The sequence below is a fragment of the Aquarana catesbeiana genome, linkage group LG11 (assembly GCF_042186555.1).
Source record: "Aquarana catesbeiana isolate 2022-GZ linkage group LG11, ASM4218655v1, whole genome shotgun sequence".
NCBI classification, from domain to species: domain Eukaryota; kingdom Metazoa; phylum Chordata; class Amphibia; order Anura; family Ranidae; genus Aquarana; species Aquarana catesbeiana.
In genome coordinates, this window is record NC_133334.1 from 22081823 (window position 1) to 22095272 (window position 13450).

The 13450-nt window shown below is 44.3% G+C and overlaps 1 protein-coding gene across 3 annotated transcripts in view; it reads right to left on the minus strand.

Annotated features, from left to right (window-relative positions):
• Window positions 1-512: 512 nt before the first annotated feature.
• LOC141111872 (alpha-1,3-mannosyl-glycoprotein 4-beta-N-acetylglucosaminyltransferase C-like) overlaps window positions 513-13450 on the minus strand; it is a 30200-nt gene continuing 17262 nt past the window's right edge. For all 3 annotated transcript variants that reach the window (XM_073604054.1, XM_073604055.1, XM_073604053.1), the window contains 2 exons: window positions 10228-10339; window positions 513-7743 (listed from right to left, as the gene is read on the minus strand). In XM_073604054.1, coding sequence (XP_073460155.1) covers window positions 6554-7743; window positions 10228-10339 — 1302 coding nt within the window. In that variant the 3' untranslated portion in view covers window positions 513-6553. The remainder of the gene's footprint in view (window positions 7744-10227; window positions 10340-13450) is intronic.

Genomic DNA, 13450 nt, shown 5'->3' on the forward strand with positions numbered 1-13450 from the left:
GATGTAATTTCCTGCTTGTGTGATTGGCTCACTGATTTTCCCAGAAGTCTGCACTAAGATACAAGTCAGATTTTGGGGCATCCCCTGCAACAAATATTTCAGTTTCGGTGAGATACTCCCAAAGGGGAATCGTGTCTAAAGGGATGCAGACCCTGACACTTTCCCCCTATTAGAACCCTGCAGGTGCAGCAGCTGATTGATAATTACAAAGTCACTCCCATTCACAGTAAACAGTGACTTCTTCAGAATAACAAAAGGTCGGAATCTGCAACAGAGTTTGTTAAAATCCCTGCAATGTGCAGAGATCACCCAGAGGGGGAATTTTTATTTTTTTAACAACAAAAGTGGAGTTACTCTTTAAGCACAGAAGATCGCAGACCCCCCCCCGGGAGGGTAATTTTCTACACAACTTACCTTGAGATCTTAGTAAATTATGCTCCACTGGAGTATAAGGAGGGTCTGTCTTGTTTTATAGACCAATAATAATGATTTATCACACGCTGGAGGCGGAGTTACCAGAAAATAGTATTTATTTTAACCACAAATATTTACATGTTATTTCAGAAACCACAAAATCCTTGTATTCATCGCAGTGGGAAAAGATCTGTGAACCCGTCTGGGAGGAAGGACGGCGCTATCAATGAGCAAATACCCATCGCAGCCGATCTCATTCCTGGTTCACCGGGGAGAGATAGGAAGGAATTTGATGATCTGGTAAGCAAAGGGTTCACTTTTGAAGAACATAAAGTTTTACTAAACCCACAACAGTAAAATCAGTCTGTATATGCAGTAAAGCATGCTTGTTATACTCACTGCTGAATCTAAGGGGTTAATCCTCTGCATTGTGTAAAAAGGCTGTTTGATCCTGTATGCACAGCTCCTCCCCCTCCTGCAGGGTCTATGTGGGGAAGGCCGGCTAACACAGACAGGGTAGCTGACCTGCACACGCTCAGTTGTGCCTTTTTATGCTGTAGTGTAGAGAATATTTCCTTGTCGAGCTGAACTAGCCAGGTCACATGATATTGGCATCACACATGTGGTAGACGTGTGCAGAACTAAAAAAATTTGTTTCGATTTGTTATTTACATAAATTCGTTTAGTTAAATTTGTTTTATTCGTTTAATCCCTCTTACCGGAATTTGTTTCCTTTTATTCGTTTTCGAATCGAATTCAAAAAGTTTTGGCATGCAAAAAGTTTTTGAATAGTTTTCCAATTTCCAAAAAGAATAAAATAGTCTATAAAATAAAGGAATATTTTATTCCTTTATTTTCTATTCAATTTAATTCTCTTTGGAAATTGGAAAACTATTCGAATTAGAAAAACTATTCGAATAGTTTTCGAATTCGTATAGTTTTCGAATTTGAATTTCGTCCGAAATTTTTTTTTCGGCATTTCGGTCTCGTTTCAATTTTGGTACTTTTTCTAATAACGAAAATTCTTGAGAATTTTAATTCGGAACGAAACTAACCACATATGTCTATTCAAAAAGTTTTTGAATAGTTTTCGAATTTGAATAGTTTACCAATTTCCAAAAAGAATAAAATAGTCTAGAAAATAAAGGAATGTTTTCTTTCCTATTCTATTCCTTTATTTTCTATTTTATTTTAATTCTCTTTTGGAAATTGGAAAACTATTCCAATTCGATAACAGTTCGAAAACATTTCGAGTTCGAAAACATTTCAAATTTGAATTTCGTCCGAAAATTTTTTTCGGCATTTCGGTCTCGTTTCAATATGGTACTTTTTCTAATAACGAAAATTCTTCCGAATTTTAATTCGGAACGAACCGAACCGCATATGTCTATTCGAAAAGTTTTCGAATAGTATTTGAATAGTTTTCCAATTTCCAAAAAGAATAAAATAGTCTAGAAAATAAACAAATATTTTTTTTTTTTCTATTCTATTCAATTCTCTTTGAAAATTGAAAAACTTTTCGAATTTGAAAACTTTTCAAAAACTTTTCGAATTTGAAAACTATTCGAAAAGTACTCAAACGATTCGAATTTGAATTTCGTCCGAAATATTTTTTTTTCGGCATTTCGGTTTCGTTTCAATTCGGTACTTTTCTAATAACGAAAATTTGTCCGAATTTTAATTTGGACCGAAACGAACCGCATATGTCTAACATGTGGTCGTGTATACAGGCTGTAGTGGAAATCTCCTACCTGAACTCTCATTACTGATGAACATTTGCACATATATGCGTAAGCCGCAGTGGCCACACCAACGCACCTCTGTGTATACTGCAGTCCTAACTGGGAGAGGCAATCCCCCCCCAAAACTCGTTGCCTTGATGTATAACTTTACACTTCCAATAAATGTTATTTGAACCCTACATCAGGAGTGGCGTTTTTCTGGACACCGTGGCCCTCCTCCCCTCTCACTCCAACACAACAAATGAATAAGAAGCTTAACATAAGAATGGATCGATGCTGAGCGTCACCTGGTCCCTGTGCCTTTAAGGAGGGATGGGCCCCCTCCAGGCACACCTGCCCTTAATCTATCCATTGGTGATGTTTGGAGGGGTTAAGGACCACACCTAAACCGCATGTACACAGGTGTGAACAGAGCCTTACCCAAAAACATAGGCAAGTATCCAGCAAGGTTTACAGAGTCACTGAATAATAGAAGCAGTAATATATTATTTTGATACAGATTAGGTTATAAATATCCACCCTTCCTCCACACACCAGTCAGAATCAGTACCCTGATAATATTAAAGTGCTTTGGGGTGAGGGGAGGAGCGCCCGGCGTCCAGATTAATGTAATGCGTGATGTAAGATTTATATAACATTTATTGGAAACGTAAACCTATACAACGCGTTTCAGAGGAATCACCACCTCCTTCCTCAGGGCTGTTAGCAGGGGCGTTGCTAGGTCTACAAAAGATCTGGGGCTAGAGCCTATAGCAGTGTAGTAAAGAAAGTCATACGCTTGGGCGGGCATACACAAGTATATACAGTAATATACATGTGTGTATATATCCCCAGAGAGCCCCCACTTACATCAGGGTCCCCATAGAGCCCCCACTTACATCAGGGTCCCCAGAGAGCCCCCACTTACATCAGGGTCCCCAGAGAGCCCCCACTTACATCAGGGTCCCCGGAGAGCCTCCCACTTAAAATCAGGGTCCCCAGAGAGCCTCCCCCTTAAAATCAGGGTCCCCAGAGAGCCTCCCCCTTAAAATCAGGGTCCCCAGAGAGCCTCCCCCTTAAAATCAGGGTCCCCAGAGAGCCTCCCCTCCCCTTGGAGACCCCTGCAGAGACTCGGGGCTATGGGCCCCAGATTCTGGCCTATAGCCCCAAAAGCCACCCCCTAGCGACGCCACTGGCTGTTAGTGTGTACTTATGGATAGGGGTGGGCTCCAAAGTGATTTTTAAATCAGAGCTCCACCCAAAAGGGGAAGTTCCGCTTGTTTGTTTGCTTTTTTTTTGGGGGGGGGGGTACCTGGTTTTGACAGGTCCCCACTTCCAGCTCAGATCGCCGGAGGTTTGGTCCCCCCCCCTTCAGTCTTCTGGGACACATCATGGGTACCCAGTAGACTACGGAACCATTCACAATGTGCAGCATGGCTGGCGCATGCTTCACTGCCTGTTTCCCTTACTTAAGATGCCGGGCGCTTGCACCCGAAGCTCATTCAAACATCAGCTCAGGTGAGGACATCGCGGGATCCCTGGACAGGTGAGTGTCCTTATATTAGAAGTCAGCAGCTACTATATTTGTAGTTGCGGACTTTTCATTTCTTTGCTCCACTTTAAATTTCGAAGCGTGGATCGCCAGGGCGGCCCGGTTATTATGACGCCCCCCCCCCCGAAAAAGTTAGAGGCAATTCCCCCAAAACGCATTGCCTTGATGAATATCCTTACATTTCCAATAAATGTTGTTTGAATCCTACATCAAGATTGACATTTTTCTGGACGCCGTGGAGCTCCTCCCCTCTCACTCCAACACAACAAATAAATAAGCAGCTCAACATATAAGTAAAAATAAGATTCGTGTATCGGTCACGTGATTTGCAACGATCCAAGCGGATCCCGAACGAGCGATGGAAGTGATGAGCCCCACTTCTTATAATTGAAGAGGAAATTCAAGTAGATCCAGGGAAAATGCTTGTGCTGTAGTGTTGTATGTTGGGTAAAAGAGAAATAACACAATGTAGCAAAATTTTAAAATATATACAGTACAGAAAATTCGCTTTCCGTGTTTTTCTCTCTCTCTCTCTCTCTCTCTCTCTCTCTCTACATAGTAGATAACGCCAGATATAGGGGCTCGTGTAGACGGGCGTTGTTGCCTTTTGCATTTGACAGCAGCGCTGCAATGCAAATGCATCTCAATAGTACCTGCTGCACGAAAATGAATCAAATCAGGTCAAAGCCAGCCTTCCAGTCTTCCATGTTGCAGCACTGAAGTGGAAAAGCTACACCTGTCTGCATGAGCCCTTAACGAGAGACAGACAGTTTGCCTATTCGGGGCAAAGTAACTAGACATGTGCACTGACAAAAAAAATTGTTTGTTTTCGTTTCATTCGTTTTTTTTGCTTTTTTTTTCGATAATTCAGAAATCCCAAAATTCGGATTTCCAAATTTCCAAATTTTCGAATTTCTGAATTTCGAATTTTTGAATTCCGAATTTTCGAATATTTGAGTTCCGAATTTCCAAATTTTTGGAATTTGAAAATCTGAAAAAAAGGAAGAAAATCAGTAAAATTCAGAATAATAACTAACTATTGAGCTATAGGTATTTTACTGCCCCCCTGTATTGCCTATCTACAAGTGGTTACGGGTTTGGTCACATTGCCACGGCCTCACCGTTCCATGGTCCATGTTGCATTGGACTCTACTGTACAAGGCACGCTACTTGAGGAAGGTGCCTGTTGAAGTCAATGGGACCGTGCTGCATGCTTGACACACAGAAGTCCTTCTAATTTAATGGGAAGTCCCAACTGGGATGGGAAAAAAAAAAAAAAAACATTCAAGAGATGGCACTGCTGCCTCCTGAACACCTGCAAACCACCAAAGTGATCCACAGCAGATGGCTTTTCAAAGGGGTGATGGTCCATGAGAAGAAAGCTAACGCTGGCCATAGACTGATCAAGATTCATCCGGTTCAGCAGGAACTGCCTGAGTTTCGACCCGTCTATAGGCAGGCTAGTTGTATTAAGGTCGATCCATCAATCAGTACAACCAGCATGTCTTTTTTTTTTTTTTTGGCTATAGCCGTCAGCAATGATCATTGTTTTCCGGCGGTGGGGAAAACTCCCTGCTGGCAGAACACAATAGCGCTGCATGTTGATGGGGGGGAATCGAGGAATTTTCTATCCTTCAACCCGTGGCCTGCCTTAGGCAGGTCATACACTGCGTGCGTTTCTTTCCTGCAACCTTGGGTTACAGGAAAGAAATTTGCACGACGGTGCTGACAGGGGAATCCCTCCTGACGAGCAGTTGTCTGCTCCCGGGTACACTTGGGTACAATCGCCTGCCAAATTCTCTTACGATTATCACCAGCGTTTTTTGTAGCCGCTAGCGATCATGGCTGGCTTCGCTCCCGCCTGCCCCCACCCCCCCTGCCCTGGCGAAGATGACGCTTATCGTTTGCGGCTAGAGCAGCTGCTAACGATAATTGAAGTTGAATCTGGCAGGTTGGTCGATCGATACATTCAGCCTGCCTATTAGATGTTAGAATCTCGATTCGAACGGTATATGGCCAGCCTTAGCGAGGGCTCTGATAGTACAGGAAGAAGCATGGCTAGGTAAGTATGCATGCCAGGAGGGGGTGGGCTATGTGTTGACACCACCGCTTTGCCCTGAATGGACAAACTGACACACTGGGGTTGATTTTACCAAAACTGGAGATGATTGAAAAATCTGGTGCAGCTCTGCATAGAAACCAATCCGCTTCCAGGTTTTTTTTTTTTTTTTGTCAAAGCTGAATTGAATCTTAATTGAACAAGTTGAAGTTAGAAGCTGATTGGCTACCATGTACAGCTGTAACACTCCAGTTTTAGTAAATCAACCTCATACGGCAGTGATGGTGAACCTTGGCACCCCAGATGTTTTGGAACTAAGTTTCCCATAATGGTCTACTACACTGCAGAGTGCAGGAGCATCATGGGAAATGTAGTTCCAAAACATCTGGGGTGCCAAGGTTCGCCATCACTGCCAAAGCCTTTTTAAAACGAGCAAACGCTCTATTTTCTCTGGATTTTTCCCATTTGCATAAAAATATGCTTGAGATGAGTAAAAACATTGAGCGAGCAGCTTTGTAAATAGGCAGAACGGCTGAAATCCATATTTCTCTTGAAGAACACCGCACACTATTAGTCTTGTATGAATGAGCCCCCTCCCCAAGAAGATCTGTGGTTGGGTAGTTGGGCAGCGGGTGGCAGAAGTCCTTGGCTTTGTGCGCCGTTATTAAATATACCAGCGATCCCTGATGTTAATAAACATACCCAGCTGGCTGAGTGCTCAATCATATGACTATCGCGGCAAATAAAAGTGCTTCTTCACAAAGAGAACGATCCAAAGAAGATCAATATTTGTCCTCCCGAAGGAAGCTACCTGTTGGTTGCCACAATATTCGTGGAGTTTTTAGGAAGCGTCTTTTCTCTACTGACCCAAATACCTACTTTCCGTATTATCATCCACTCAGCTTGGGGCGCGGAAACCTGAATTTTAAGGCAGTCTACTGACCCCCCTGCTGTCCGGTCTATATTGTCCAGGAAAAACGTCCCATTTTGAAAGTCGCCTATTTTCTTAAACGCTTCACATGTTATGTGCTCGTGCCCTAGGATTCTGTGTCTCCCAAACTCTACATAACCTGATTTCAAGGTGTCTTCTGGATGCTCTGAGCTCCCTGTAATGATCCTGAGCTTCTTGATGTTGGTTGAATTCATGAAGGTCATCGTAAAATGGTCACCTGCTTTTACCTCTACCCCCCAAAAGAAACTGGGACCGGGGAAGCACACACGGTCCGCAGTGTGGTCTTCAAAGGCCTTTATACTGGTGGAGCAAAACGCCAGTGGATGATCTCCGTAGGTTTCCCTGACTTCCATGAATTCTTTATCTTTCAGATTGTTTACATTGCCCTGAAAGGATGAATATTGCCCGATGTGTTGGAAGAGGGATGGTTTGTACTGTATGATCTCCTTCTGAGCCTTGGATTTGTAGAAAAGATCCAGGAGCCAGTCACACGGCATCTCATCGTAGAAAATCAGAAGGAACCGTGCTAGTTTTGGCAAGTCTACGCTGTGGTAAAGTTTCCCGATGTATCCCAAGCTGGAAAACGTTATTGTGGTCCATGGGGTGATATATTGTGTGACGTATGACTTAATTGAGGTGAGGAAGTTCATGGAGCAGGTCACGTCATCCTCCAGCTGTAGGTAGAACTGGGACAGATTGGTGCAGAAGTTGACTAAGAAGGCGTAGTCCACGTTCTGTTTGGAACGGAATTTGACTCTTTCAGGAGGGTCATTGTAGTTTCTCTTAAGACCTTCTAGTGTGGGATAGGCATTGCTGTAGCTACTGACCACTAGCAGCTGCCCAGCCGCAATCTCTGATGGAAAATGATTTGCAAGGTCTGCTGCCACTTCTGTGTTTATAGAGTATTTGGTGTTGGCCAGGTATACCACAACCACCACCTCTTCCAGCTCCTCCAGACTGCTGTGGCTGAAGATGGACTGAAGTGTTGTCCGAAGATAGTTCCCCTTCTCTCTCTTAACAGAAGATATGCCAATTGATAGAAATTCTATATGAAGCAAAAAAAAAAAAAACGTATTAGTAATTGTTCAAAAAGTCACTGCCATTGTGAATAATCCCCTGTATTGCCTTGTATTTCCTATCATTGTCAGCTCTATCTAGTGGCAGAAGGTGGAAGTGCTGCACACCAGAACACTATAGAGACAGGTGAAGATACGGCATCAACTTAAAGCGATAGTAAAAGCTCATACTTTTTTAATTTAAAAATAATAAACATGTTATACTTACAGCCCCGATCCTTCTCTTTGAGGGCCCCCCCGGGGCTCCTGGCCCTTGCCAAGTGCCCCCCATACCAAGCAGCTTGTGCATACTCGCTCCCAAGGCGCCCCTGTGTGTCCATAAGACACACAGAGCATGGCTTGGCCCCGCCCCCTGCTCCCTCCTCACTGGCTGCGAGGGAGCCAATGGCTACTGCTGCTGTGTCTTAGCCAATGAGGAGGCAGAGACTTGGGAGAGCCATTGCTCTCATGTACCTCACTGGATCGAGGTGTGGCTCGGGTAAGTATTAGGGGGGACTGCGGGGGAAGCTGCACACAGAAAGTCTTTTACCTTCAGGCATAGAATGCTTTGAAGGTAAAAACCATTAACCTTTACAACCACTTTAAAGCTCCTGTTGACCACACCCTTCTGTGATCTCTACGATTAAGCCCCATAGGCGGTGTAGTCAGGAGTTTTAGGTTGAAGCCGTATCTTCACCTGTCAGTATAGAGGCTGGGTTCCGGTTTGCAGTGCTTCCACCTTCTGTCTTCCAGATTTACTTCTGATAGCCTGGATGAGCTTGTTTGAATGCAGGAGGGCTGCAGAGGGGGAAGGCTTTGTGGCGCTGTGCTTTGAGCGGCACTCCAAGTGCTTTGTATATAGCTCCATCTAGTGGCCCCTATGAGGTATGTTTCTGAAATACCTCAATCAGGAAAATACATATACATATACATACATACATACATACATACATACATACATATATATAATATTATATTATAGAGCTCCTACACGTCAAGCTGCAGCTTCTTTTAAGATACCAAGTGAAAATGATCTGCTCTCTCCTGTCACCAAGCTCCCTCCACTAACTAGACAGCTATGTACAATGTAATAGAGCCTAATCATCTCACAGCTGTGCCCTTGCTGCTGCCCAGGGCCTGTTGATATTCTCCGCAGAACTTAATTTCTAGTAAAGGAACAATCGTGGTATCAGGACCGTGATCTGAACCTGCAACCTCTGCTGTGTCTTCCAGCATTTCTTCTTGCTGAGCCACCTGAGATGCTGGACAGTTCCTTGTCTGATTCTTTAGACATTCTTATGTGCCTCCCATAAACCTCCTATTTAAGCCATGCTTTTGTACTTCCTGTTTGCCAGATTCTTGTGCTCTGTCCTGCCAATATCTCGCTCTTGTCATTCCTGCTGCTGTCCATATCTTCGCTACCGCTCATTACCAACCTTTGGCTTGACTACGCTTCTGCTTCATCCCAACCTGCAACCGACCTTTGGCTTGTTTACTGACTACACTTCCGCTTGATCCCAACCTGCAACTGACCTTTGGCTTGTTTACTGACTACGCTTCTGCTTGATCCCAACCTGCAACTGACCCTTTGGCTTGTTTACTGACTACGCTTCTGCTTGATCCCAACCTGCAACTGACCCTTTGGCTGGTTTACTGACTACGCTTCTGCTTGATCCCATCCTGCAACTGACCCTTTGGCTGGTTTACTGACTATGCTTCTGCTTCATCCCAACCTGCAACTGACCTTTGGCTTGTTTACTGACTACGCTTCTGCTTGATCACAACCTGCAACTGACCTTTGGCTTGTTTACTGACTACGCTTCTGCTTCATCCCAACCTGCAACTGACCTTTGGCTTGTTTACTGACTACGCTTCTGCTTGATCCCAACCTGCAACTGACCTTTGGCTTGTTTACTGACTACGCTTCTGCTTGATCCCAACCTGCAACTGACCTTTTGGCTTGTTTACTGACTACGCTTCCGTTTGATCCCAACCTGCAACTGACCTTTGGCTTGTTTACTGACTATGCTTCTGCCTGATCCCTACCTGCTTCATCTGCTCCTGGACCCCGGCTTGCTCCACCTCCTGGTAGAGGTGATCCGGAGGACCACCACCTGGTGCTAACTGGCAGCAAAACCCATCTTCACCATCTGGAGCACTGGCAAAAATGTGTATTTATTTTTATTTTTTTAGACTCCTCAGCACCATCAAGTGGCAATAATGAGGTATATTTTCCTGAAATACTTCAATAAACCTACTAGAATAATGAAGATAATTCATGGAGCCAGTGTGAATGATTGACATACTCGTACAGTAATTTTTTAAATACACAAACCCCATAGTTTATGGGTATAGCATTAGGATGCAGCACATTCACGTGTGGTTCTTTAAAAAAAAAAAAAAAGGGATATGGCATTGAGTTCCTTTTTGAAAAGAAGCCAGTGGAACCGCAGACAGGTTTGGCTTTTGCTTACTTTTTGTACTTGGAGGAGAGCCCAGTAGATGTTTATACGGGATCCGAAGCGTGTCTAGAGCATCTTCTCGCACATCAAACAAGCGGAATTCCTGCCGGGGAGCTTCTCTGTGCTGAGAAGACAGAAATACACAATCCTAAGAAATTACCTCTATTTCCCTGTCCGGCATTGTATCTCCAGAAAATGGCAGAGAGTAACATCCAACCAGAAGAGACATTTTTTTTCTTTTATATATTTATGGAATAATAAGTGTTCAGAATAAAAGAATAATCTACACTCACCGGCCACTTTATTAGGTACACCTTGCTAGTAGAGGGTTGGACCCCCTTTATAAGGTCCTCCTTGCTAGTCCTGGGTTGGACCCCCTTTTGCCTTCATTCTTGGTGGCATAGATACAAATAGGTGTTGGAAACATTCCTCAGAGATTTAGCTCCATAGTGACATGATAACATCACACAGTTGCTGCAGATTTGTCGGCTGCACATCCATGATGCCAATCTCCCCGTCCACCACATCCCAAAGGTTCTCTATAGGATGAGATGTGGTGAGTGTGGAGGCCATTGGAGGACAGGGACCTCATTGTCCAGTGGTGAGATGATCTGAGCTTTGTGACATGGTGCATTATCCTGCTGGAAGGAGCCATCAGAAGTTGGGGACACTGTAGTCATAAAGGGATGGACATGGTCACCAACAATAATAGGCCGTGGTGTTTAAACCATGATCAATTGGTACTAAGGGGCCCAAAGTGTGCCCCCCCCCCCCCCCCCCGCCAGCCTGAACCGGTGATACAAGGCAGGATGGATCCATGCGCCAAATTCTGACCCCACCATCTGAATGTCGCAGCTGAAATCCAGACTCATCATACCAGGCAACGTTTTTCCAATCTTCTATTGTCCAATTTTGGTGATCCTGTGCCAATTGTAGCCTCAGTTTCCTGTTCTTAGATGACAGGAGTGGCACCCGGTGTGGTCTTCTGCTTCAAGGTTGGATGTGTTGTGCATTCAGAGATGGTATTCTGCATACCTTGGGTGTAACAAGTGGCTATTTGAGTTACTGTTGCCTTGCTATCATCTGGAACCAGTCTGCCCATTCTCCTCTGACATCAACAAGGCATTTTCCTCCACACAACTGCCGCTCACTGGATATTTTCTCTTTTTTGGACCATTCTCTGCAAACCCGAGAGATGGTTGTGCGTGAAAATCCCAGTAGATCAGCAGTTTTTGAAATACTCAGACCAGCTCGTCTGGCACCAACAACCATGCCACGTTCAAAGTCACCCTTTCTTCCCCATTCTGATGCTCGGTTTGAACTTCAGCGAGTTGCCTTCACCACGTCTAGATGCCTAAATGCATTGAGTTGCTGCCATGTGATTGGCTGATTAGCAATTTGGGTTACCAAGCAATTGAACAGCTGTACCGAATAAAGTGGCCGGTGAGTGTATATAGACGATATAGATTATAAGAAAGTATTTTGGATAGAGAGTGGAAGGGTTAGATCCTGTGCTGGGTTTATATAGCTTGACAGGCAAGAAAAAAGTAAGAGGCCCTGGACCACCTGAACCGTGAGCTGCTCTCTGAAGAACAAGGACGGTCGGTCAGCTAACATCTCAGATTGCCTAAATGTCCAGACTGAAGACCTGTAAAATCCAACACATCTCAAGGAATCCAATGGAGCTGCCAAATCAGCACCCTTGCTCTCTCTGGAGGCAGTGATCTCTCTGCAGAGGTATGATACGCCCCCCTACTGAGTCAGACTGCAATCAGCAAAGCTCATGCCCCTTTCTGATTGGAGAGCTCTGGCTCTTACTCGTTAGGGGGTGTTTCGTACCTCTGCAGAGAGACCACTGCTTCCTTCTCTGCAGTATGCTGGTAGGGGACACACTTTTTCTTTTTTTTTTCTTTGCTACTTTTTAAAGAAAACAAAATTGTAAGACTTTTTTTTTTTTTTTTTTTTTTTTTTGGATGATCCTGGAATTTATTCAGCTAATAAAAAACCGTGTCAAATCGGACCCCTTGCTCTCTCTATAGCAGGGGTAGGCAACCTGGGGGCCCTCCAGCTGTTGCGGAACTACAAGTCCCATCCTGCCTCTGGCAGTAATTGTAACTGTCAGCCTTGCAATGCCTCATGGGAAATGTAGTTTCCACAACAGCTGGAGGGCCCCAGGTTGCCTACCCCAGCTCTATAGGAAAGCAGTGGCTGCTCTGCAGAGGTCCAATACGCCCCTCCTTACTGAGTCAGATCTGTAGCTCTGCAATAAGCTCTGCAATAAGCAAAGCTCCTGCCCCCCTTCTATTTACAGGGCTCTGATTCAGCAGAAGGTGTTTTGGACCTCTGCAGAGAGAGCACTGCTTCCGCACAGCGAGCAAGGGTCATTCTCTACAGCATGCAGGCTTTTTTTTTTTACTCAACCTGTGGCTAGTATTTGCAAAAAGCAAACAGAGTACGACTTTGCACACCCTTTGGTTTGATGGTCCTGGAATGTATTTAGTTTGTAGAAAGTTTTAATGGGGATTTAAAGGACAAGTTTACTTTTTCCCCAGGAAGCAGAATATACAGGGCTGTGGGAGTCGATCGAGAATTAAAAATGACACAATTGTACACATAGGTTGAACTGGATAGACTTGTGAGTTTTTTTGGGGGTTTTTTTCAGCCTTGTAACTACCATGTAACCTTTTAATAAAGTTGTCCTTTAACTCCGCACCCCTCACCGTCATCACCACCACCGCAACCGCCGCCGCCACCACTCTGGATACAGCCTATCTGGAAAAATATATACTTCCCTCCACACTTCCACAATTTTAACTATGTGAGCAAGCCTACCACCAAAAAAAAAAAAAAAAAAAACAGCCAGGTCCTCTTCTTACATGTGCAGCCCTTTTCATTCGTATAGGCGAGCCATACACCATCAGGAGTTTGGACCATCAATGGGAATGAATGGGGCCGCAGGGTGCTAGTGTGCTAAGTAGGAACAGGACCCGGCTGAGGCGTTTTTCTTTTGCAGGAGATGAATTTGGGCTTCTTAAAGGGGGACTCCAGGCATTTACCATGCCACCTACCTGAAGCATAGCTCCCAACTGTCCCGGATTTCGAGGGACTGTCCCTGATTTGGAGCAATGTCCCTCTGTCCCTCTTTCCTCCTCATTTGTCCCTCATTTTGGTCTGATCTATAGAGTTGTATGTAAAATGCACTTTTTATCTTTCAAAAAGTGTTTCCCAGTGCTAA